We start from the raw sequence: 26,591 nt of genomic DNA on the forward strand, positions 1-26,591 counted from the left end.
AGAGAAAGAATGGCCGGTGAGAGCCATTGACATTTTCTCTCTGCTTTCAAAAGAGAGCTAAATATATTTGGAGTGACTGTTCCTCCATTCCCCATTGCACGGCTCAAGGACTGTTCTTTATTTCCAGTGAGCAAGCCAGGATAAAGTTTATGATCTGAAGATTTTTGATTATGCCGATGGAAACTGCTGGAGGGTACCTGTTTCTCGGCAGAGCTCAATATCTTGCACTTAATTGCAGGGACAGAAAACAGATGGCCCTCTAAATGTTTAGAGTCTATAGCTTCCATGAATAATCCCAGCTAATAGGAACAAGCAAATAATGGTGATAGGTGACTTCCCAATCAAATGGACAGTAAATCCACTCCAGCTTTTAAATGTCAATGATAAAGGAGCTCTCAAAGGTGCTGAACCCCACTCTTTAAAAATCTGGCACTTCTGATAACTCCTTTAAAACTAACCACAATAAGGAATGAATTAGCCTTAAATTGACTTTTCAAACTGTAGGGCCATGTGTTCCTCAGGCCTGATTTGTCAGAATGACTAGCTATGTGGTTTTCCAAAACCCATCGGAAACACTTTGGTTTCTGCCCTGGTTGGCTGAGGTCTGTTTTGTCTGCTTATTACTCTCTGTTACCGATAGAGTAACCATGGTGAGTTTTGCTATCTTTTTTTCCTTAACCCATATTAGTATCTCATCTCCCTTCTTTTGATCAAACGGGTCCTTGGTTATCTATTGAAGTTTGGTTCTAGGACCCAGTTGGGAATTGGAGCTGTCAGGCTCAAAATAACCCTCAGTTGGGGTGATTCCACTAAAAATATAGCAGAGTGCCAAAAGCACACTTCATAACCAGCAGAAACGTACGTGTGGCAAGTCAGGATTTTGTCCTGGAGAATAACAAAATGCATCCTCACTGAAAGGAAGACAAAGGTAGAAGAGAGAAAGGGCAATGGAGAATGACCACATGGCCCAATAGACAGGGCAATAAAAATACCTTTAAAGAGGAAGTTACCTCACCCCCCACAGAGATTCCATTGCTACATCTTCAAAGGGGGAGGAGATAGTGGCAAGCAAGACGAATAAAGACAAAGCCCCTTTTGGGATAAGCAGGCATAGGAATATGGGGGAGGAATCCCTCACTCTAACCCAGTGGCTCTCAACCTGGGGTCCCCAGATGTTTTTGGCCTTCAACTCCCAGAAATCCTAACAGCTGGTAAACTGGCTGGGATTTCTGGGAGTTGTAGGCCAAAACACCTGGGGACTCACAGGTTGAGAACCACTGCAACGCTATCTCTAGCCTAGCTAACTCATTGAGGACTGGAGACTTGGGCAGTCCATGCATGAAACCCAGCAACCCCTAGTGCAAGGGTCCTCAAACTTTTTAAACAGAGGGCCAGATCACAATCCCTCAAACTGTTGGAGGGCCGGATTATAATTTGAAAAAAACATGAATGAATTCCTATGCACACTGCACATATCTTATTTGTAGTGCAAAAAACACTTAAAACAATACAATAATTAAAATGAAGAACAATTTCAATAAATATAAAGTTATTAGTATTTCAATGGTAAGTGTGGGCCTACTTTTGGCTGATGAGATAGGATTGTTGTTATTGTTGTGTGCTTTCAAGTAATTTCAGACTTAGGTTGAACCTGAGCAAGGGCCGGGTAAATCCGGCCCCCGCATCCGGCCCCCGGGCCTTAGTTTGAGGACCCCTGCCCCAGTGGATACCAAAATCTGGAAATTCAAGACCCATTATATACAGTGGCATACTGAAATGGTGTCATACAAAATGTCAAAACTCAAAAAAATCAAGTAGAGGATGACTGAAACAATGGATGCAGAATCTGTGGATACGGAGGATCAACATACATACAGTATATACATACATACATATTAATCTGTGTCTTCTCCTTAATTTTCCCCCAAGTGGCCACTGTTAGTGTGTCTTGCTCTTTAAGAGAAGCTGAATAGAATCTTGTGGGAAGGCAGATCTCAGGACAGTTGGTTGTATTCCATCAGACTTCTCCTGGAGGGGTAGGTTTTACTCAGTGATGTGTGTTGGATCTTCTTGGACTAGATTGTAACACTGGGATATACTGTGTGGTGGTGATTTACTCCTAAGTAAATTCACACAGGTGCTGCATTCAGTCTTTTAAAGGTGGGGTGTCTCCTCCTTCTCCCCAATGTTGTATGTGAATAGACTAGGCATGGGTAAACTTTGGCCTTCCAGGTGTTTTGGACTCCAACTCCCACAATTCCTAACAGCCGGCCCCCATTCCTGCAATAGACAATACATACTTCAGTTGTGGTGTAGTGGTTTGAGTGTTGGACTGGAACTCTAGGAGACCAGGCTTCAAATCTCCTCTGAACAAATATCCCCCCCCCCCAAAAAAAATTAACATGATAAGGAAGTAATTACATCATTATAATCTGTTTCTGTATTTGTATTTACATCATGACTCAAGGGTTTCCCCCACAAACTGAATCAATGTCAAAAAATGCATTTCGAGTCAATTATCTAATCAGCCCCCAGGAATAGATATCCTTGCATTTAAAACTAGAATGGTTGTGTTGATTAATGTTAAGCTTATTAGCAAGAGAACTAATTTTATAACAATACTGGCTTTTTCCAAGTTCTCTCGCTCTCTCTCTCTCTCTATCTATCTATCTATCTATCTATATATATATTCATTTCCTCCTGGCAGTTTCTCTATATTTGTAAACAGAACAGGATGTTTTGAAATGGTTTTAATTCTACAAATAGTTGAATTACATTTCTGCCTTTGGCATGATGAGACTTTCTAGCTGTTTTTGTTTCTAGAGATGCCTTGTGTTTTCACTGGAAATGGATTTCAGGTGAGGATAAATGTACCCTACGTCTATACCAGGCATTGGTCATTCCAGGTGTTTTGGACTTCAACTCCCACCATTCCTAACAGCTTTGGCCCCCTTTCTTTTCCTTTCCTTTTCCACTTAAGCGGCTTAGGGGGAAACGGAAAGGTCCTGAGGCTGTTAGGAATGGTGGGAGTTGAAGTCCAAAACGCCTAGAGGGCCCAAGTATGCCCGGTCCATAGCCATGTATATGCCTAGAAAGTGTAGTAAGGGTTGACTGCATCCACTGGTCAATGTGAATGTGAGTATTGTGCCTTAACTGTTATGAAAAAAGGAACCACCCCCTTCTCAGAACGGAGTGATGAAAGGCAAGAGCTCAGTCCATTCAGAGAGACCCTAAAAGAAACACCAACTACTTCTACTCTCTCCATCTTGGTGTCTCTTCTGGCCATTTTGAATGTCCACAAAATTCATTCCTGATTCGTGCTTTATGCTTACAATAGAAATTAAGAAATTAAGAAAAGATTTGTTTAATTCATAAAACAAGAAGTCATCAAGTCTCACCAAGAAGATCGGAGGGTGGGCAGAAAAAAATATCTACCGATCTCTTTCCCAATCAGAATAGGCTGTCATCTGAGCAAAGACCAACAAGAGCCACATTTCCTAGCCCTGGTTTGCATGACAAGATTCTTCATTTGCTGTGTCCTAACTGAAAATCTCTTTGTAGGTCTGTGTCTAATCATTAATAACTTAATTAATGGGGTTTGATGAAAAATAGCTACTTCTAGTTTAAAGACATGATGTTGCAGCTTCGTGTGTAACCAGAGAAAGAAAGATGAGGTTTTGCAACTGTAGGAAACAATCTAGAACCATTCAGTTTTCTGCTTTGGGGGACAGAATCCTTTAAGCAAGTAGCAGTGCTGCTGTGTGTGCCAACTCTCTTTCTTCTTTTGTAAAGAAACTGTTTTATATTTGCCTCCAGTCCTATCCAAACTCACAAAGAAGCTCCCCCCCCCCCCTGAAAGTCTTTCCTGGAATTTGTATTTGCTTGGGAAAGTGAGAAACACATTCTTGGTAAACCTTCAAACCATGGCCTAAATCCAACTCCCTGGCTGAACTTTGCTCTTGTGTGCCTTTGAGTTGTTTTCTTGTCAAGATTTATTCAGAGGAGATTTTTCATAGACTTTCACTAATGCCGAGGGAGTATGATTTGCCAGTGGTTACCCAATGAGTTTCTGTGGCCAAATCGAGACTCAAACCCTGGTCTCCTGGAGTTCTTAATCCAGCACTCAGACTACAAGACCATTACACAAGCCAACAAGTATTTTTCATCAGATATACTTTTAGGCCATTCTTATAGAATTTTTCACGCTGAATTCAGTTCTGTGTTTATTTTTTCTCTATTATGTATAGTTTTTGCTATGAGGCCATCTGAATAATTAATGCTTTTACACACTGATATCAATAGAATCTAATTGATATCAGTGCATAAATGCATTAATTATTTGATTAGCGTCATCGCAAAAACTACATGTGATAGAGAAAAAAATAAACACAAATCTGAATTCAGCATGAATCATAGAATCATAGAATCAAAGAGTTGGAAGAGACCTCATGGGCCATCCAGTCCAACCCCCTGCCAAGAAGCAGGAATATTGCATTCAAATCACCCCTGACAAATGGCCATCCAGCCTCTCTTTAAAAGCTTCCAAAGAAGGAGCCTCCACCACATTCCGGGGCAGGGAGTTCCACTGCTGAACGGCTCTCACAGTCAGGATGTTCTTCCTCGTGTTCAGATGGAATCTCCTCTCTTGTAGTTTGAAGCCATTGTTCCGCGTCCTAGTCTCTATAAAAACTCTATAAGAACAACCTAGAATTATATCTGATGAAAAATGCTTTTTGGCTTGTGTTACACGAATATGATGTGAAATGTGCAGACTTTACAGTAGTCCACTGTAATGTACCATTTGTCCTATTTTAAAAAGTTGATGTGACCCAGTCCTTGTAGCGGCCCCAGTCCTTGTAGCGTTGATGTTAAAATCAGCATAAAATGATTTAAACTGTGCTACTCTCATTTCTGATGATTACACAGAGTTTGATTTTATTGACTTGTGTTGCTGTTGTTGTTATTTCTTACTGCCTCTCCTCGTGCTTCTTAGGGTTTTTCACTGGATGAATGCATTCAAATCTCGTTGAATCAATACCTGTAAGATGCATCTACTCTGCAGAATTAATGCAGTTAGACACCACTTTAACTGATATGACTCAATGCTATGGAATAATGTGATTTGTAGTTTGGTGAGGCACCAGCCTTCTTTGGCAAAGAAAGCTAAAGAGCTTGTGGAACTCCCACGATTCTGTAGCATTGAGCCAAGACAATTAAAATGTCACCAAACTGCATTAATTCTACAATGTAGATCAGGCATGCACAAACTTGGGCCCTGCAGGTGTTTTGGACTTCAACTCCCACAATTCCTAACCATCTCAGGCCCTTTCCTTTTCCCCCTCAGCCGCTTAGACGTAAGGGCCTGAGGCTGTTAGGAATTGTGGGAGTTGAAGTCCAAAACACCTGCAGGGCCCAAGTTTGCCCATGCAAACCCTTAGCATAGATGGGACGGGCCAACAGATTTAGACCCATGCGCAATGCCAAACCGACACTCCTGACTCTAATAATTAGTATCTTCTCTTTTAAACATGCTTGCTGAATTCTGCTTGGGATTTTGAAAGCTGTGAAATTACTTGGAGGCAAACATTCTTCCTGTTTGTTTATTTGCGTACTAATTCTGAATGCAAGTTAAGGGAAGCTAGTAAATTGCCACATACTTGACACTTGTGATTGTAGACACTGGAAGCCAACTGGTTTCTCTTCTCATTTCCATCTCTCTCTCTCTCTCTCGTTCCCTTCCTTCCTTCTTTTTAGTCTTTTCTGTGGGATTGGCAAAGAGTCAGTATGTAGGCTAGAGTGAAAAATAAATAGCCCATCTCTTTACAGTACTGGATTAAAGTACAATGCATGGTTACTGATAATGTGTCCTAAACAGACACATTAAAATTGTCTGCACAAGTTGAGGCTGAAAGGAGGAGGCCCCGGTCCTTGTAGCGTGTTTCTAATCAAGGATTTTGTACGAACAGTGGAGTCTTATGAAACTGGTGACCCAGTTAGAAGAAATCTTCATAAACAGCGAAGTTAATCCTGGATTTATCATATTTTCTTGAACATTCAAGAAATTGTGCCATGTAAGTTGCCTAAGATTCCTGGCATTTTTTTTTTATATCTTCAAGAGGAAAGGATAGTTCAATCAGGTGCTTCATTGTTCTTAAATTATTTTTCCTTTCAACTATTTCATTTCTTTGTTTTGTTTTGTAGGTAATAGTTGTGCCAACCCAAGAAAAGAACAACCATGGCTTCTGCACTTACTTCCCGTGAGTATGTTCTGGAGCCTTCAGGGGGTTACAGAGAATTGGCTGTAGGATTTTGATGACCCTCAGTCAAGATGGCCCTGGGAAGGTAACACAATTTAAAAAGAAGATGCCAGGCAGGCCTGTTTTAGGAACCACTGCAGCTGATGTGACATATGTGTCCTATTCTGGGTTAATTTTCACCCGCTTCATGATTTGGATTCTTTCTCCTGCTCAGGCATTCAACTGGATGAGAACCTTGAAAAGATGCAACAAGGAACAATGATGCGCAAGGTCAAATCTAAGAACTGGAAAAAACCACGATTCTTTCTGTTGAAGGATGACTGCATGACTGTCTGGTACAAATCGAAGATGTCTGGCAATGCCAAATCTGCATGTGAGTTTGATTCCCCAATTTGTATATTATGGTTGCATTCTGGGCCTCTATTAGGCTACTTAGTGAAGGTTAGATCTTATCCAGACTGCAGTCAAGAACTAAAATATAGTATAACCCAATAGTTGTTCAGTCCAATACTTCATATCATGTAAGGAAAGTGCTAGGCTGAACAATTCTGGACATATAAGAGCCACATGTAAGATAGTATAGAATTTTGACAGATATTATGCTATAGGCATTTGTGAATACGAACATTATATTTTCAAACCTTTATGGTCTTTCAAGGGACATTTTAGATGTATGAGAAAACAGGCAACACGTTCTGAGGTGAACCTTTAGGTTAGTGGTTCTTAACTGTGGACCAAGGACCACTAGTGGTCAAAAAGGATGAAAATCTAGTCTGCAAGCCTCCTTCCTCTTTATTTATTTTATTTTATTTCTGCTCCTTTTGCACTCCTTCCCTGTCGCTGACCATGGCATATGTTCTGTGTCAGAAACTAGAACTGATGTGGTCTATCCAATGCCATTTTCTGAATCAGCACCCCAAACCAAATCTAAAGTTGACCAAAAGCTTATTTGTAACTCTTTTGGTACTAATGTTGGAGAGTGGTCCCTGGTCAAGTGGTCTCTGGTCAAAAAAAAGGTTGGGAACCACTGCTTTAGGTATACTGAACTTGTTTTTCACACCTGGCTATGAAAGCAAGGTTAGTCCCATTCACAAAGTAAAGCTGAGTGCTAGCCTCATCTTGGTATAAGGCATCAAATTGCCAGTGACTTCATTTTTAATATATAATTATGTAGGGTGTCACTTATATTTTATACCTTAGTTACCAAAATATATTTGATCCCTTCAAAATTAAATTTCATAATTTTTGCTAATTGCTATCAAGTTGGCTTCAGCAAGCCACAACCTTGTGAATGGTATTCCTTGTGGAACTCTGGTCGTCGTATCTTGCAAACAGATTGAGTCAATCTAGTAGCTGAGATATGGTCGTCCTCTTTTCCTACTGCCTTCAACCTCATTATTATCTTGAGTCATGGAATTTCAGGTTGTGTCTGAAGAATAATAGCCTCAATTTAGTCAGTTTGGTTCTACATGACTGTTCAAACTTTATTTCTTCTTAGATTCACGTGATTGTCATTGTGGTAGACTCCTTCAGCACTGCATTTCAAATGAGTTGATTTTCCTCTTCTCACCTTTTTTCATTATCCAGCTTTCACAACTATATACAGAAATTGGAAATATTATAATGTGGATTTTGATATTTAGTGATCTAATGACAGTATATACCTAGAAAACATTTGAATGTAATTATTTTGTTGCAAGCAATGGAAGATGTATGTCCTTCTGCATGCTGCACAGTCTGTTGTAGTATTGGTACAGGATGCACTGTTTTGTTATCCAGACACATTTTATGTCCTCTTGGGATTTCTCTGAATCCTCTGGTCTGGTATTGTGACTTCCTCAGCCTAAATGGTCTTGCCTTCAATTGATCTTACACCATCATTGGCTTATACTGTCCTTGCCTTCATTTTTTTGGTTTCATTCCACTATTAATTGTTCCACTAAAATGTAGTACAATGGGCCCTCGGTATCCACTGTGCTTTGGTTCTAAAACCCCCAGTGATTACCAAAATCTATATATACTCAAGTCTCATTTTATACAATAGCAAAATAAAATTGTGTCCCTTATATAAAATATCAAACAACTCAACAAGAGTGTCAGAAAGAGAGAGAGAGACTGAGGATTTTTTGGATTTTTCTCCAAATATTTTTGATCTGCGGTTGGTGGATGTAGAAGTCATGGATAAAGAGGGCTGACTTTACTTCTCTTCCTTTGAGGTTTTTGTTCTGCTGGATGAAAAGTGTACTGATGACACTGTTTCTCTGGTAATGTAGTGTGAGTGTGGGCAGATGGCTGCATCTGACAAGCTAAATAAACAAATCCATGAATAAATGAGTGGATGGCTAATGGTATCGCTACTCCCTATGGGGGCCAACCTGAGAAGCCAAGGCTTATTTTTGTAACATAATCTGAACTTCCTACACAATGGCTAATTGTTCCTTGTTCTCCCCTCCCAAGTCTCTGTGAGTGATGTGGAGACAGTGCGTGAGGGACACCAATCAGAAGTATTGCGAAGTTTAGCTGAGGAGTTCCCAGCCGAGTGCTGTTTCACCGTTGTCTTCCATGGGCGCCGAAAAAACCTGGACCTAATTGCCGGCTCAGCAGAGGAAGCTCAGTGTTGGATCCAAGGCCTGCGACGTCTTGTGGAGATTGTCACTAACATGGACCAGAGAGAGAAGATAGATCAATATCCTTGCATACAGTCAGTCATTATTCGTTGACTTCTGTGCCCAAAAAAAGGAGGGAATATTGGGTTCCAAATTTAGTAGCCCCATTGTAATACATGTGATTTGCATTATCTATGACTAATGTTGGGACTCATTTATTTCAGTGAGTCTGCTTTAAATATGACTAAGTCTGGAGCCAAATCTGAGCATTTTCACCTGTATTAATATCTAATATGTGGAAAGTGTGTAGCTTGGTAGTGGAGCACATGCTATGCATGCAAAAATATTCAACTTCAGTTCCTAGTATCTCCAAGTAGGACTGAGGAAGCACTCATGTCTAACACTCAGAAGACTTGCTGCCAACATATAAAAAACACTGGGTTTGATTTACCCTTGTTCTAACCATGTATAAAGCAACTACATTCCTATGTTATGGCATTGTCCTCCAATATTTTTACACTTTTTTCTTCATACTCTTCATAGCTACAGCTGTCTTCAGTTACATGCTGTCTTTTTGATGGTGCTTCTCAATCAATTTGTTACTGATATCATGACTCCCTGAAGTAATATCCTTAGGATCACAACCATATTTCACCTCAACCAGTTGTCATTCCACATCATCTCATTCTACATTAATTCTTTCTGATGCTCTCATTTTATGTATCCCAAGAAACAGATTCTGCAAATATTTAAGGCTCTTTGTTTCAGAAGCAATATGACATTTAGGGAAAGGGGGGGGGGGGCTGTTTCTTAAAATTGTGCCTCATTGGATGAAGACCTTTGACTTCTATAGATTCTGCCCTTGCAAGTTCATGCTATTCAGCCAAGAATAAATTGGCAGTGTGGAATAGATGTTGGGAAAGGTAACCACAATGAAACATGCTAGGTTTCTGAAGTCTTTTGGCTTGGCAGCACTTGATTATGCTTGTACATAAATTACCATATGCTTTGAAGGTGTAGCTCTGTTCAAACTGCCTAGACTTTTTTTCCTTAATCCATGTCTTCGACTGCTCCACATGGATCTGTGATTGGTTCCAGAAAGCTGATAAGGACAAGGATGGGCGCATGAACTTCAAGGAAGTGCAGCACTTACTGAGGATGATGAATGTGGATATGAATGAGGGCCATGCCTACCGGTTATTCAAGGTGAATTTCAATAGTGGTATGGGGCTCTTGTACTTCTCAGTCAAACGGTGACATCTGATCATTTCCCCATCCACAAAGTATTTTGCAAGCAATGCAAAGTCACCTTTTAGCCTGAAATATGTATAAGTTATGGATATTAAGGAGTAGCAATGGGTGTTTTTTAAGGTGGGGGGAAAAGGTTCAAATATTGCCTTCAAGGTCAGATATTATGTGGTCTTCAATACAAGTAACTTGGGAATACAAGCTCATGAGCTTCACATAGGTAGTTGCTTGGCACCTACCTTGGAACAGAATGATGATATATGTCTTTAGTCTGACCCAGCTCTTCTTTAGAGGTGGGTCAGACTTGCCTAGAGATGGTATACAACACTGTTTCATAAAAAAATAGACTAAACATAAAGCAATTTCCTCTTCTTTCCTTTGATTCTTTTTGGAAAGGATCATATTACTTTAATATGCTAAGGATTGTCCAGTATATTTTTAGTGCTTTAGCATAAGTAGCATTATGTCTCAGGATCTTCCCCAGTAGCCTCAAGATCACTTTCTGCCTTGCTCTGATGCCTCTGTTCATTTTCCCTTCCACTCTTGCAGATGGCCGACAAATCTCAAACAGGAACACTAGAGGGAGAGGAATTTGTGCTGTTCTACAAAGCATTAACACAACGGGACGAAGTACTTGAGATCTTCCAGGAGTACTCTGAAGATGGCAAGAAGCTGACACTATTGGAGTTCGTGGACTTTCTGCAACAAGAGCAGATGGAAACTAGTGGCACTGATGAGCTTGCCATGGAGCTGATTGACAGATATGAGCCATCTGAAACAGGTGGGTGAGGAGGACCAGTGTGAGGGGAGAGCTGATGGATCCACAGATTATACAACATCCAGAGTTGGCATAGGTTGGCATGGAAGTCCTGAAAAAGTCATTGGAGTAACTCCAAATCATCAGAGAATAATGCTTTTAAGCACTGAGAAGAGAGTAGAGAAACATGTGATTCTTTCCCAAACAGATTTGCGCAAACTATTTATCAATGCTTTGTTCTGTTAACCATATTGCTATAGAAGCTGCAGAAATAGCTGTTTTCCCCTGGTCTGTTTCACTGTCATTGTTTGCTTTGGTATCTTTCTTTTCTTATATCCTGGAGGTCATCTCCCCTGACACTGTTTTCTCTCTTTACTGCAGCCAAAGCTCGCCATATTCTGAGCACCGATGGATTCCTCATGTACCTGTGCTCACCTGATGGCTCCATCTTCAATCCTGAGCACAGGAAAGTCCACCAGGACTTGTCTCAGCCCCTCTGCCATTATTTTATCTCCTCCTCTCATAACACATATTTGATGGAGGACCAGCTGCGAGGACAGAGCAGCGTTGAAGGATATATCAGGTGATTCAATCAAAGAATGGAAAACTGGTTGAGATACTTTGTCTCATGATAGGATCAACCTTTAACAATTCCTTTCTCTTGTGATATCTTCAAAAACTTCATTCATTATCTCTGGGAATGCTTTATCTGCAGGAACAAAGTGCTGATGAATTCAGCAGTCTTTGTCTGTTGATGGCAATTTGCTTGGTTGCTAAGAAAGAGACTTGAATTGGTTGTGGCTGATACTGTACTCTTGTTCTGAAGTATTCTTAAATAGACATTAATTTAATTATATTTTACTATATAATGATATGTGTAATGTATAATTGTATTTTACGAGGTCTCTTCCAACTCAATGATTCTATGATCCTATGTTCATAAATCTTGCAGAGAGCTCTTTTGTATTTCACAGTGGCCAAACAGATTGACTTTGAGAGAAAAGTAGGATATAAATTGAATGTATAAATAACAATAACAAGACAACCCACCACACTCTACCTTTATCCGTCTTGGGGATATAAGAGGAGCTTGCTGTGTATCAAACCAAAGGCCTGTATAGGCCAGCAGTGTGGTCCCACAGTGGCCAGCAAAATGTATTATGGAAGAAACACAAGAATGATGTAGAGGAACAGAGCATGTTTCCTTTTCTAAGGATAGGAAGAATCTGTCCAAATTTGAGCAGGATGAGAAGAGAGCACCGCAAAAAAAAAAGTGCCAATAAGTGTTAGGAAAAAAATGTCCTAAGAGGAAAATGTGAAATAACTGGTATGCAGAGACTTTAACTTGTTGGTGGGAATCATGCAACCCTTCAGATGTTCTTTGATTACAGCTCCCATCAGCCATACTCAACATAACCAATGGGGCGGGATGTCGAGTAGTGCAGCAGATATCAGGAGGGCTGTTTTCGGCTGGTGGGTTAAATGATAGCATCCCACAAATGCCCAAAGAGGTCCACACAGAGCTGAACAAATTTTTCAGCATCCTCAGAGGGCAGGATTAGATCTAGTGGACATTACTTGAAGGAGGATACATTTCAGCTGAATATTAGGCAGAATGCTGGGATGTAGAAATTCGATAATGGAAATGACTTTGCTTTTTGTTTTGTTTCCACTCTTTCCTGATTTACTTCATGGTTGTGCAAATTCTTCAAGCCTACCACTCTCACTCTTTGCTCCTCCTTGATCTACCTGAACAACCTTTAGGTTTTAACTATATTCCTCCTATCCACTTCATACACCACTCTTAGATGCCTTGGATTGACCACCTCACTGAGAAATGCTTATCTCATAAAATGGTTGGGTCATAAATGATTCCCAAGAGTTAAGGCTCTACCTGGGCAAGAAATACAGACCACCCATTTAATGGCCAACAATGGGGATTTAATCACCTTTCAAACCAATTTGTTTCTGTGTTGAACAGATCTTCCCATAAGAAAAATCTTCAGAAATGTTGTCAGAATTTTATTATAGTTTGTATCTTTTGGATTGGATCTCATCCTCTGGAGCAGAAGAAAGTGGAATCAGCAGAGATCTAGATAAGCCTTCCTCCACTGTGCGGTCCTAGTCTTGCAAAAGAAGCAGGACCCTTCCAGTGCATAATACAAATATACTATGCAAAGTAAAGCACAGAAATCCACATGTTCAACCTGCTCCAATCCTCTATTTGTCCATACTAGCCCAATTTTTAACAGCAGAAACTGCTTCTCTGCCACCACAAGCCAGCTAGCAGTGTGGTAGGGAAGCCCTAGACTCTTCTGGCATCTGTCTTCACTGGAACTCCTGTAATTTTTAACAGCTTCTTCGTGCTTAGAATTCAAAAAACGCTACCCCCCCTTCATACTTTCCATCACTGTAGAAATTAAAAAGAATGCCAGTTGAATTTCTCAAAATCTTGCAACTCTTAAGGGCACAGGAATCTCTGTTTGGAAAGAAGGAAGCTACCTTATTCATGTTCTGAGCCTACCAGAAAAAGGTACCCATGTTTTCTGGGTACATCCAATGGATGAAATCTCACATTGCTCTTCATAGTATAAATATTTGGTGGTGACATTGCATTACTCAACCCCTGTAATGAATACTAATGTAGTACAATGCAAGTGGATCGGTGTTGATTGCATTGGCTGGCACTGTGTTGTGCAATTGCAATCCATGAAGTGGAAATGTAATAACTGGAGGCAATGTACTTTGATGCACTGTGGTGCCACATACACAATTCTTCTTATGCTGTCATCAGCTGGATATGACTGCTCCGTACTGCCCGTCCCCCCAATTGTTTTAGTGGAACGTATACCTTCTTTGTCAGTAAGAAATGCCAGCCAATGTTGGCTTCCTGCATGTAGGATGTGAAGACAGACATAATGGGTACAGACTGGCAGGATTGAGCTAGAGTATCACCTGTTTCTCTCCAAGGTCAAATTCTCAAAAATGTTCTGTAAATCATAAGTAAAAGCCAGGAAGATACACCATGGGACTATATGTTTATTCATATCATGATCTGATCACCATGCTCAATATATCCCATATGCATGGTGGTATTGAGGTAACGATACAAAATGTTTGCTAGGTTAGACCCTCTTTCTCTGAGACTCAGCTCCCCCCCCCCCCCCCCGAAACAAAATCCTGGCTACGGGCCTGCTCCTACTGTTTAGAAAGAGAGTCAAAACCTAGCTCTGGAAGCAGGCATTTGAAAAATAGAGCAGTGCAGGAATGTTAATATAGAATATGTTCAATTGGACTACAGATTGTCCTTTAGATGACTCTGGATGACATGATTCATTGAAATGTATTTTTATTGTGCTTATGTTTTAATTTTTAACTTATGTTTTAACCAATGTTGTATGTTTTAAGGCACCATGGAGGTATGATTGTAAGCTGCCTTGAGTCCCCCTTGGGGTAGAGAAAGGCAGGATATAAATAAGGCAAATAAATAAATAGTCTACAATAGCCCAAAAACACCAAATTGAAAGCACAGGAAGCTTTTATTTTGGACTTCCTGAATATGACTCTGAATTCCAAGTGGGTACTGATATTTCTCTTCATACTTCCATGAAGGGACTTATCCCATTCTTTGCCACTGTACAGATAAAACACAGGAGGTTCCCCAATGTTGTTTGAAGGTCAATTATCATAAATATTTTTCAAGCATTAAAAAGGTACTTTTATTTTGTTCACAATGAGACAGAGTATACCACAGAGCAATACAGAGAAAGAAAGCAGACACACAGGCTCTATAGCTACATTGGGTACACAAACAAAGGAAAATTACATTTTCCACTCAACATTCACACACACATAAGCATTCATAATCATGCGTACATTACCATCTCTTATTCCTTCTCCTGGAAAAAAGACCCCAAAGTAGGCCAGATTGCGTTTCCTGGAGAAGATCAGTGGATGGACCAGACTCCTCTGGTCTGCCACTATTATGGAATAGTAAAGTGCCTCTTATATTGCATATTTCTTGCTGATGTTCCAAAAAGTTGCAAATGAATGATAGATGTTTTTCCAGCTAAGACATTCTGACTCCATCAGTTTCTGGGCAGATGTTGACTTTTCTTCCTTAACTGATAATTGGTTTTCCTTCTTAAGGAGTACTGTTTGCTTCCTTCTTAACTTAAAGAGTCATTGTCTTTGGTAATGTAAACATGTTGTTTTTCACCACAGAGAAAATCATGTGTCTGGTCATCAACAATACAGTTCATGAATTCTTCACCTCCTTCTTGTAGTTTTCCAGGCTTCAATCTTAGGATGGCATCTCTAGACCCAAACCATACACCTTTCATACAATTTCATTCAAACCATTAATCATATTTTGTCCATCACAGAACAGCATAGAATGTCATGGTCAATTAATATAACTCATTAGTTTTCATCTTCTTGCAGGGCTCTAAAACGGGGCTGCCGCTGCCTAGAAGTGGACTGTTGGGACGGCTCTAATGGCGAGCCCATCGTTTATCATGGCCATACCTTCACTTCTAAGATCCCCTTTCGAGACGTTGTGGCAACCCTTGAGAAATATGCATTCAAGGTACAGTGGACCTTTCTGAAACAGAGAGGGTAGACTGGGGGAACGAATGTGTTTAGATGTGTTTAGACCAGAGTTTATGGGTATGTGTGTATAATAAATATACACAGGAGAAACAGCAGCTCAAGATGGCTTTTAAAGCTGCACAATATCTGAAATGTTTTATTTACATAAGGAAAGCTAAAACCAGGCATCTTAGAATAATCTAATTATGCTATGCCAACTAATAAAACAGCAGGGTCTTTATTTTATTTTTTTAGAAGGCTGAAGTGATAGCCTTAAATTAGGCTTCCGTTATAGAGAACCATCCTTGAGTGTTTTCTATTAACAGTTCAATGAAATGGAGAAAGCAATTCATCTTAATTGGTCCATCTTCACCCTTCCCTAGCCATGACCTACCTTACCCTTGCCTCATTCAATACCTCCTTGACTCCCACAGGCATCTGAATATCCTATCATCCTGTCTATTGAAAACCACTGCAGCATAGAGCAGCAGGATATCATGGCGCAAAACCTGAAAGGAATTCTGGGAGAGCAGCTCCTCCTCAGCACCATTGATGGGCGAGTCCCTGTGCAGCTGCCTTCACCTGAAGTAAGGACACAGAGCGTGATAGCCTGTCTTTTCTCAAAGTGGGTTCATAAAGTGAGCACTGATAGGACAAACACTTCTCTGTCCTAATTTCTTTTACTAATCTACACCATTAGAAAGATGGTCATGAGAAGAGGGAAAACACCTGAATTGACTTAACATGAGGAGTGAGAAGGGAGGAAAAGGGGAGCGACGACGAAGAGAAGAAATGAAGCTGGGTTGGATTCCAAAGAATTGGGTGCTATTTTTATTTGGGGCACAACCACCAAAAGAAATCCTTCTCTGCTGTCCTTTCACAAGAAAAACAAAAAAAAAGACCTTTGTTTTTAGATGCAGTGTTGGCAGTTGACATGCTACTGAAAAAGCTGGGTGAAAAGGTGTGCGAGAATGCCCTGGGGCATTTTTTCACATGTTTACCTACAAGACTGGTTGTTGCAACCCTGCACAGCATCTCTCAGTATAACAGTTACTCACTATGTTCATCGTCAGTCAGTCTGGGTTGAGCCAAAGTAGATTCAAACAACAAAGGATATTCCAAGCAAGGCAAGGATAATCCAAGAGGCGTAGTCAATAGTCCAGTCCAAAGATTCTCACCAACACATCCAAACTATATGTAGTCCAAAGTCAAGGTCTAACACACAAAAAGGCACATGAAGTCATCTGACAGCACTCTAAGCTGTAGCAGGTTCCAAATGTTGCTCCCAGCAAAGACCAAATCCAAACCAAAAACCAAATCCAAATGATCAAACATGATCAAGGGTCTGGGGAACAAGCCCTATGAGCTTAAAGAGCTGGACATGTTTAGCCTGAAGAAAAGAAGACTGAGAGGAGACATGATAGCCATGTATAAGTATGTGAGAAGAAGTCATAGGGAGGAGGGAGCAAGCTTGTTTTCTGCTGCCCTGGGGACTAGGAAGCAGAAAAATGGCTTCAAAGTACAAGAAAGGAGATTCTATCTGAACACTAGGAAGAACTTCTTCACTGTGAGAGCTGTTCAGCAGTGGAACTCTCTGCCCCGGAGTGTGGTGGAGGCTCCTTCTTTGGAGACTTTTAAACAGAGACTGGATGGCCATCTGTTGGGGGTGCTTTGAATGCGATTTTCCTGTTTCTTGGCAAAGGGTTGGACTGGATGGTCTATGAGGTCTTTTCCAACTCTAGGATTCTATGATCCAATCTGCTACTCTTTATGCTCCCTAGCACAAGTGTTCTCACCTGTTGGCCCTTCTCTGTGCCAACCAGGCGGATCTACGCAGCTGAATAGCATAAGTCCTCAGTTGGTCTTTCTGGGATACTTAACTCTGCCTCATTCCTCTCCTGATCCTGAGTTAACTCAGGACCCCCCTTTGCCTGAAGCACTTGGTCCTGCACTACAGGGGTAGCTTCCTCAGTGTCAGGCTGCAGCTGTTGTTGTTCCCTGCTTTCCACTAACTCAGATGCTGAGCCTGCCAGCCCTTCATGTTCTTCTGTATTGCAGACCCTGACATTGGCATAGGTGTGAGAAAGAAGAGAGTAAAGATAGGGTTTTACGTACAGATTTAACCAGTGTATGGCATTTGGGTAGATTTAGAGATGTCAGGGGAAAGAAAGTCACTTCCTTTGCTTTGTTGTAGTCCCTGTGTCCTCTTCCTGCAGAAGCTGAAGGGGAAGATCATCCTGAAGGGCAAGAAGATGGGATTTCTGGAGGATTCTCTGAATGGGCAACCAGAGGAGATGCCAAAGCGGGAAGAGGGTGAGGAAGAGGAGGAGGAGGAGGAGGAAGCAGAGCCAGAACCAGAGCCAGAACCAGAGCCAGAGGAAGAAACCCCGCGCTCCGAAGCCAAGAGGAAAGAGAAGGTTGGTTGACTTATGTATCACATTTGTTTCCAAATGTGGGATGCAAAGCAGTTTACATCATAAATTAAAACTAAATACAGGTAAAATAAATCATAGTACATTCCAAAATGGTTACCAAAATGGATCCGGCATGGAGTGATGGTTTGAGCATTGGATCCTCACTTGGCCATGAAAACCCACACCGGGCTTCATTACAAAATGTTTCACATTCTGAACATCCAGATGCCCTGTATCAGTTAGAGAGTTCCAGCCAGGGGGGGGGGGGGGGGGATGTTAACTTTACTTCTAGTGTTGCTGCTGCTGTGGGTGTCATTCTGATTCTTGCCTTATCTGTATTTGGACACCCAAACAAAATTTACTGATTAGTTATCACTTTCTTTTCAGAAAGCCAAACAATCTCTCTCCAAGGAGCTTTCTGACTGCATTATCTACTGCAAGAGTGTGCCCTTCTTCAGTTTCCAGCACTCTCGCAGCCACTACAAGCCTTACGAAATGTCCTCCTTTACTGAATCCAAGACGCGCAAACTCATCCGTGATGCTGGTAAGAATCTTGTATCTATTTGTGTATGAAGCAAGTGACTGGCAGGCAGGAAACCTAAACAAAGACATGACATTCAGATATTGCTCTTTCCTCACTCTATTTTCTCAAGCCATTTCCAGAAGCCTCAGGCTAAGATTTTATTTTTATTTATTTTTTTGGACAAGAAAGCACTGATATTGGCTTTCTTCACAAATAAACCAGCAGCCCATGTAATTGAAACAAGTAATATTGTATTCCAAAGACATATTATTTTACCTTATTTTTAAAAGCATCTCCCCTTCCCCCATTTTCAGAGACAATCTGCTGGTAAATCCATGATCCCTCCATTAAGTGATGATGTATAGAAATGTTTGGTGATAATAGATCTATCTACAACAATCAAAATGGTAAAACATACAATGTGTTGTCCCAAATTCATGCCTCAATTTTTAGCACTGATTGGAGAAATTCAGCAGCAAATAGATCATCGGAGCTGTTTCGGGTCGTGGGAGAACTCCTCCACCCACCTGCGGTGAAGGAGGTCCCTGACGACCCCGCAGCTCGGTGTCGCGATTTCGCACACCATTTTGCAGATAAAGTCGCCCAGATACGCCTCGAGCTCGACTCCAATTCCATCGCAGTGCCTGAAGAGGTGACGGAGGTACCTGCTTGTCCAATTTTGTGGGATTCTTTTAGGCTTGTTCTTCCTGAAACCGTAGAGGAGGTTCTTGGGGCTGTGAGGGCGACCACCTCACCTCTAGACCCATGCCCATCTTGGCTCATTAAATCAGCCAGGGAGGGGTTGGTTGACTGGTTTGTATTGATTATCAATGCATCGTTGGAGCAAGGGATTTTTCCATCTGGTTTGAAACAGGCAGTGGTTCGTCCACTCCTCAAAAAAGCTTCCCTTGACTCCACGGTGCTGAATAACTACAGACCAGTCTCCAACCTCCCTTTTCTGGGTAAGGTGCTGGAGCGGGTGGTCGCCTCGCAGCTCCAGGGCTTCCTAGACGATACCAACTACCTAGATCAGGCACAGTCTGGTTTCAGGCCTGGTCATGGCACCGAGACAGCCTTGGTCGCCTTGGTGGATGACCTCCGCAGAGAGCTGGACAGGGGGAGTGTGACCCTGTTGGTTCTCCTGGACATCTCAGCGGCTTTCGATACCATCGATCATGGTATCCTTCTGGGTCGTCTCTCTGGGATGGGCCTTGGGGGCACGGTTTTGTCGTGGCTCCGGTCCTTCCTGGAGGGACGCACCCAGATGGTGAAGCTGGGAGACGCCTGCTCGGACCCCTGGCCTTTGACCTGTGGGGTCCCGCAAGGATCTATCTTGTCGCCCATGCTCTTCAACATCTACATGAAACCGCTGGGAGAGGTCATCCGGAGTTTTGGAGTTGGGTGCCATCTCTATGCGGATGACACACAACTCTACTACTCCTTTCCACCTAATTCCAAGGAGGCTTCTCGGGTGCTGGACGAGTGCCTGGCCGCTGTGTCGATCTGGATGAGGAAGAACAAGCTGAAGATCAATCCCGACAAGACAGAGGTCCTCCTGGTCGATCGTAAACCGGATCGGGGTATAGGGTGGCAACCTGTGTTGGACGGGGTTACACTCCCCCTGAAGCCACAGGTCCGCAGTTTGGGTGTCCTCTTGGATTCTTCGCTTACACTTGAAGCTCAGGTGTCGGCGGTATCCGGGAGGGCCTTTGCACAACTGAGACTTGTGCGCCAGCTGCGACCGTACCTTGTGAAGGCGGATCTGGCCGGGGTGGTCCACGCCTTGGTCACCTCTAGAATGGATTACTGCAATGCGCTCTACGTGGGGCTGCCCTTGAAGACGGCTCGGAAACTACAATTGGTCCAGCGGGCAGCAGCCAGGATGCTAACTGGAGCTCATTATCAAGAGAGGTCAACCCTCTTGTTCAAGGAGCTCCACTGGCTGCCATTTATTTTCCGAGCCCAATTCAAGGTGCAGGTGCTCACCTACAAAGCCCTGAACGGTTTGGGACCACCCTACCTGCGTGACCGCATTTCCATCTACGAACCCACACGCTCGCTCCGGTCATCTGGGGAGGCCCTGCTCGTTATCCCACCTACGTCGCAAGCGCGCTTGGTGGGGACGCGGGACAGGGCCTTCTCTGTGGTGGCCCCCCGACTTTGGAATGCCCTTCCAAGAGAGCTTCGTCAGGCCCCTACTCTGGCAGTTTTCAGAAGGAACCTAAAAACTTGGCTGTTCCGATGTGCCTTCGCAGATTAGGAATCCCCATCCCAAGTCCTAGATGCACTTTAGCACAACTAATGTTGCTGCACACCGCACTTTAATCCTACGTTCCTCCTGCCATCTCAGCACTTTTAACCCTGTACCCCATTGCGCTGGCCGAACCAGTTTTAATAGTGTCTTGATGTATTGTCATTGTGGTTATTTTGCTTAATTGTTTGATTTGCTTTGTTTATTGCTGTGTTATGTTTTCTATTGTATTGTGTTTTGTGGCTTCGGCCCGTGTAAGCCGCATCGAGTCCTTCGGGAGATGCTAGCGGGGTACAAATAAAGTTAATAATAATAATAATAATAATAATAATAATAACTTTTATTGTAATTTGATAGTCCTACGTTCAACAGAAACAGTGCTTATGGATGCTTTGAAAGGAGAGAGGAAAATCTTCCAGTTATGGACAACTAGTTTGAGTGGTTCAGAGCCACTTGCTTCTCATCTGTCTATCTGTGCTTTGAAGAAGTGATTCTGTCTTCTTCAACCTGGCATCTATTTGCCCTAACACCGTTTGGAGATAACTCTCTGTTAGGAAAAATCTAAAAAAGATCTCTAGTACAAAGTTATCACAACTACTCTTCCAGCCCATTGACTGCTGTGGCCACTACTTATTTCATGAATAATGGTGTGCTTGCTTTCTGCAGGGAATGACTTTGTCCGCCATAATGCCTGGCAGTTGACACGCATCTTTCCTAGTGGCCTCCGAACTGACTCTTCCAATTACAATCCTCTGATGATGTGGAATGTGGGCTGCCAGATGGGTATGTCTGAGATGCAAGTAACAGACCAAAAAAAGGAGTGGGATCTGTTTTTCCAAGTGCATTTTTACCCTTGTCAGTATTTTGCAGAGTGGAAGGCTCCATTTTGTTAAGTACTTAGTCTATTCCTAGTCTCAGAGCCATTGTGGTAGAGGGAGGCAACTTATGGTTAATTGTTTCAGTCTAGTTACGTTTACTGCCAGGAAATGAAAGAGAAGCTTTCAGGATTTCCTAGGGAAGCATAGTGGTGGCTTTATTGTTTCTGTTTTTATTCTACTTTTGTCTCTTGATTGAGATGCAAAGTGGATCACAACATTAAAAACACAAGGAAATTTAAAATTGACAACATACCAATATTAAAATATAATTGAATATACATTTTAAACCATAGGCCAGGGGTTTCAATCCTAAAGAAAACAAATTATCGACCACTTCACACACACCCATTCTGCTAATCCTTGTTCCATCTTATTTCTGGTTCATATTGGTTAATGAAAGCATATAGATCAGAAGTTTTCTGATTTGGACTCTCTAAGTTTTCATACCTTTTGTTATAAAGTGCCTCCAGTTTTGCAAACACTTAAGAAACAAATCCCGATTAAAGATGGACCTTGGGCAGTAGGGTTAGTTGCAGTGCTAGAACTGTTGAGGGGACAAAACATTATAAGAATTATCTCATAATGGCTGGGATTCTATATTAGTTACTTAACTGAGCATTCTAAACTATGTTATTAACTTACTTAAATTACTTCTGGGCTGACCTGATGGAAATTATGCTCCGATTACAAACAGGATAGACGTACGGCTCCCTATGCAGCTGATGCCTGGTCAGGTAGGTTGCAGAGGAAATACAATTGTGGCATTGGTGTCACAATTGTGACTAAGTAGCAATTGTAATTATAAACAATTATCAAAATGTAAAAAAGTTAGAGGTAAAGGTTTCCCCTTGACATTAAGTCTAGTCATGTCTGACTCTAGGGGGTGGCACTCATCTCCATTTCTAAACCAAAGAGCCGGCATTGTCTGTAGAGATCTCCAAGGTCATGTGGCCGGAATTACTGCATGGAGCACCGTTACCTTCCCACCAGAGTGTTACCTATTGATCTAGTCACGTTTGCATATTTTTGAACTGCTAGGTTGGCAGCAGCTGGGGCTAACAGTAGGAATTCATTCCGCTCCCCGGATTCAAACCACCAACCTTTCGGTCAGCAAGTTCAATAGCTCAGGGGTTTAACCTGCTGTGCCGCAGGAGTCTCCTAATATTAAAATGTACTCATCTTTAATTGTTTAATATTAAAATCACTATATAAGTTAAGCACAGTGGATTCTTGGCATCTGTTGGGGTGTGGTTCCAGGATTCCACACAGATGCTCAAATCCCATTATCTACAATGGTCTAGTAAAGTGGTGACCTTTATAAATGGCAAAAACAAGGTTTGCTTTTTTGGATTTTTTAAAAATATTTTCAAAGTGTGGATAGTTGAAACCATGGATTCTGTATCTGTGGCCACTGTATACTTAACAAAGTAGCTACTATAGGGTTCCAGCCTACCACACATTGCCAAGGAGCTACGATTCATTAACCACTCGTCCCACAATGAGTGGTTGAGTTTCTGATTTTTATTTTCAAAAGGTCTTGCATGGATGGAGCTAGTAGATTTGCTTGAGCGCTGATTTATTTCCATTGCTGTTAATATTCTTGATTCCTCTGTTTTTAGTGGCCTTGAATTTTCAAACTGCTGGTACAGAGATGGACTTGTACGATGGGCTCTTCAGCCAAAATGGCCGTTGTGGCTATGTGTTGAAGCCGAGCTTCATGAGGGACCCAGAAACAGCCTTCAGTCCTGAGAATCCCCAAAACAGCGGTGGCAGAAGTCCACTGAACTTATTCATTAAGGTAATGCATGCGTCCCTTGGCCTTGCTTCATTCTGCAAAGTTTAGAACATAATTTCTAAGAATATGAAGGTTGGTTATACCAAAGTCAGACCACTGATCATTCTAGAAGCAGTGTGTCAATCCTTTTCTGATCAGTAAAAATGCAGTCTGGTCCTTCTGCCAACTATGGCACATGATATTTTTCCCATTCCAGAAAAATCTCAGATCTTTTCATTACCCGAGGACTATAATTTAGGCTGAAATTGTAGAAGATGGGGCTGAATAAATCAACCTGGGTAATTCGTGACAGAAAATAACCACAATGTGTACCAACATCCAAAATAAAATCAGAAAGAACAGAAACAAAATCTAGGGATCTCTTCACATTGGGCAAAATAGCTCTGTTTTGCCGCTTTAGCTGGGGTTTGGACAGGGCTGCCAAGCACCATCAGACGATGCACAGCAAGTCCTATCCCGAAGTGTAGAAAAAGTGACAAAAGGTGTTTCCTCCACCACCACAGGGAGGAAAGCGTTTTTTGGGGCAAGGCGGATGGGGACAGGGTGCCAATGCACATGTCCTGCTTTTTGCACATGTCCTTTTCCTGTCCTCTTGAATCTGAACATGCCCATTGGCTACTGGTTGTTCAGGTCGGTTGATGTATTTTTATGATGTTCTTATTTTTCTGGTTTTAATTCCTTTGATTTTATTGTTTATCTGTTATATGCTTTTAACTGTGTTTCATTCTTTAATCTCTGTTTCTGCTGGGCTTGGTCCCCATGTAAGCCACCCTGAGTCTCTTCAGGCAATGGTGGTGGGATATAAGAATAAAGTTGTTGTTGTTGTTGTTGTTGTTGTTGAAAAGAGTTTACATGGTAATGCAGTGTAATCATTTCCTATATATACTGTATGTGACGTTATAGTAAAAAAAAAGTAAAGGAGTTATTAAATAGTGAAACCCCTTTGTGACTTTTGGCCCACCCTGTACATAGTTGGTGCCTCAGCCAGTATACTGGACGAGTAAGCCAATTTTGGGAAGCAGACCCAGTGTGTGTTTTTGGTCTTGTATTCCATAGCAGTAAGCTGTCTCTCTGTCTATGGCCACCATGTTGAACAGCATGGGTTGAAGCAGGTACATTGTGGATTCATTACACATGTGACCTCATGAGCATAATCTTGATGGCTCTTCAGTGCTCATGTGAATCTTCTTTTCTAGGTTATTAGTGGGCAGCAGCTCCCCAAGATGCCCAACAGCAAAGAGGGTGCCATTGTGGATCCACTAGTGAGAGTGGAGATTCATGGGGTTCCAGGTGACAATGCCAAGCAAGAGACCAAATATATTGACAACAATGGTGAGCCTGTTTTATTGGCCAATACAAGGATGTACTAAGCTGGGTTTGGGCATTGGCCTCACGGAGATATCAACACAAATGCCCATCAATCTTCTTTAGTTCAGAAATCCATATTTTCTCATGATCTATATGATCAAAGTTTTGCTAAAATTTAGGAAGCACAGTCTGATTTTCGGGTTGTTGTAGGTTTTTCTGGTTGTATGGCCATGTTCTAGAAGCATTCTCTCCTGACGTTTCATCTGCACCTGTGGCAAGCATCTTTAGAGATTGCGAGGTTGTATGATTTTTCTCTGAAATAGGTGAAAACATATCAGATAGGAACTTCCCCACTTGAAAATGGAAGGGTTATAGAATCACAGAATTGAATGAGTTATATAATCCAACTCTGGCCTTGTAGGAACACATCAGTAAAATACTCCTATGAGTTGGCCATCCAACTTCCTTTTACAAAACCACTGTGGTGGCTCATGGTGGAATCTCTTCTTTGGCAATTCAAATCTAATGGTTTGGGTCCTAGTCTCTGGAGCAGCGGGGAAAAAACAGGAGATTAAGAGACGTTGATTTGAGAGGCTGAGAGGTAGCTAAAGGAGACTTTGAGATCCTCTGCCTTGGTGACACTCTGCATTTTCCTTATTTACCTGGACAGGGTTTAATCCAAAATGGAATGAGAGCTTTCGGTTCCAAGTATGGGTACCAGAACTGGCACTTCTGCGATTTGTGGTAGAGGATTATGACAAGGCGACATGGAATGATTTTGTTGGGCAGTACACGCTGCCTCTTACTAGTGTCAAACCAGGTAAGTGTCTCTTCTCGGAACCATAGTCATGGGACAGAGTTGTTTGCTTTGTTGTCATTTTTCTTCCAAGATCTGGAAATGAAAGTATCCCTGGCAAAAGAGACAGTAGCAAAAGAGACAGTAGGCACTAGAGACTGATGTTTGTATATGCAAGGAAAATAATATAATCTACATCTTGCAGTTACTCAGCTGCACAGAATGGAAGCATATAGATGAGGTTTCACTAGCCAGAGACTACTAGACCAATGAAATAAAATTAAACTTGGTGCTTCTAAAAATTTGAAATGTTGTGGTTATCTGCTTCTGCCAAACAACACCAGAAGTATCAAAGTGATAGATGGGATCTGGGAAACATGAGAACTCCTCAAAGGAATAGGGATGAACTCAGAATTTGTGAAGGGGATGGAGAGACAAGTCAGGAAAGACTGTCTTTAGAGCAGTGGTCCCCAACCTTTGGTCCTCCAGGTGTTTTGGACTTAAACTTCCATAAATCCCAGTCATCTTACCAGCTGTTAGGAACTGTGGGAGCCGAAGTCCAAAACACCTGGAGGACTAAAAGTTGGGAGCCACTGCTTTAGAGGCATAACAAGTATAGCTTTTTTGGCTGTGTTTTAGAAAGTTAATCATTCCAAAGAAGATTACAAGCAAATGGTCTCAAATTCATGCCAGGCATATCACATGGGCTTTTAAGGCAGTCAAGGAACAAGGCTTTGGAAACACACCAGAGAGTTGTTGCCCATCAAAATAGATAGTTCTGGACTAAGGTAAAGGTTTCCCCCTGATATTAAGTCCAGTTGTGTCTGACTCTGGGGGTTGTCCGTAGACACCTCCAAGGTCATGTGTCCAGCATGACTTCATGGAGCACGGTTACCCTCCCGCCGAAGTGATACCTATTAATCTACTCACATTTGCATGTTTTCAAACTGCTAGGTTGGAAGAAGCTGGGGCTAACAGTGGGAGCTCAAGCCGCTCCCCAGATTTGAACCTGTGACCTTTCAGTGCTCTATGCTTTAATCCATTGAACCACCGGGGGCTCCTTGTAGTTCTGGACTAGGTGGATCAATTTCTTGATACAGTTATGGCTACCCTTCCACTAGGGGATAGTCCAAGTTTGGAGATGCTGGGAGCAGCAGCAGGAAGCTGT

The 26,591-nt window shown here is 41.9% G+C and overlaps 1 protein-coding gene across 1 annotated transcript in view; it reads left to right on the forward strand.

Moving 5' to 3' along the window:
- The window catches only part of PLCD4 (phospholipase C delta 4), a 48,478-nt gene that overhangs the window by 18,032 nt on the left and 3,855 nt on the right, over positions 1–26,591 (forward strand). The window contains exons 2-15 of the mRNA XM_060773442.2: positions 6,202–6,257; positions 6,472–6,630; positions 8,715–8,943; positions 9,940–10,069; positions 10,661–10,892; positions 11,250–11,451; positions 15,312–15,456; positions 15,893–16,045; positions 17,675–17,875; positions 18,260–18,416; positions 21,313–21,429; positions 23,144–23,322; positions 24,516–24,651; positions 25,298–25,447. Coding sequence (XP_060629425.2) covers positions 6,236–6,257; positions 6,472–6,630; positions 8,715–8,943; positions 9,940–10,069; positions 10,661–10,892; positions 11,250–11,451; positions 15,312–15,456; positions 15,893–16,045; positions 17,675–17,875; positions 18,260–18,416; positions 21,313–21,429; positions 23,144–23,322; positions 24,516–24,651; positions 25,298–25,447 — 2,212 coding nt within the window. The 5' untranslated portion in view covers positions 6,202–6,235. The remainder of the gene's footprint in view (positions 1–6,201; positions 6,258–6,471; positions 6,631–8,714; positions 8,944–9,939; positions 10,070–10,660; positions 10,893–11,249; positions 11,452–15,311; positions 15,457–15,892; positions 16,046–17,674; positions 17,876–18,259; positions 18,417–21,312; positions 21,430–23,143; positions 23,323–24,515; positions 24,652–25,297; positions 25,448–26,591) is intronic.

Source organism: Anolis sagrei, chromosome 1 (genome assembly GCF_037176765.1).
Source record: "Anolis sagrei isolate rAnoSag1 chromosome 1, rAnoSag1.mat, whole genome shotgun sequence".
Lineage (NCBI taxonomy): Eukaryota > Metazoa > Chordata > Lepidosauria > Squamata > Dactyloidae > Anolis > Anolis sagrei.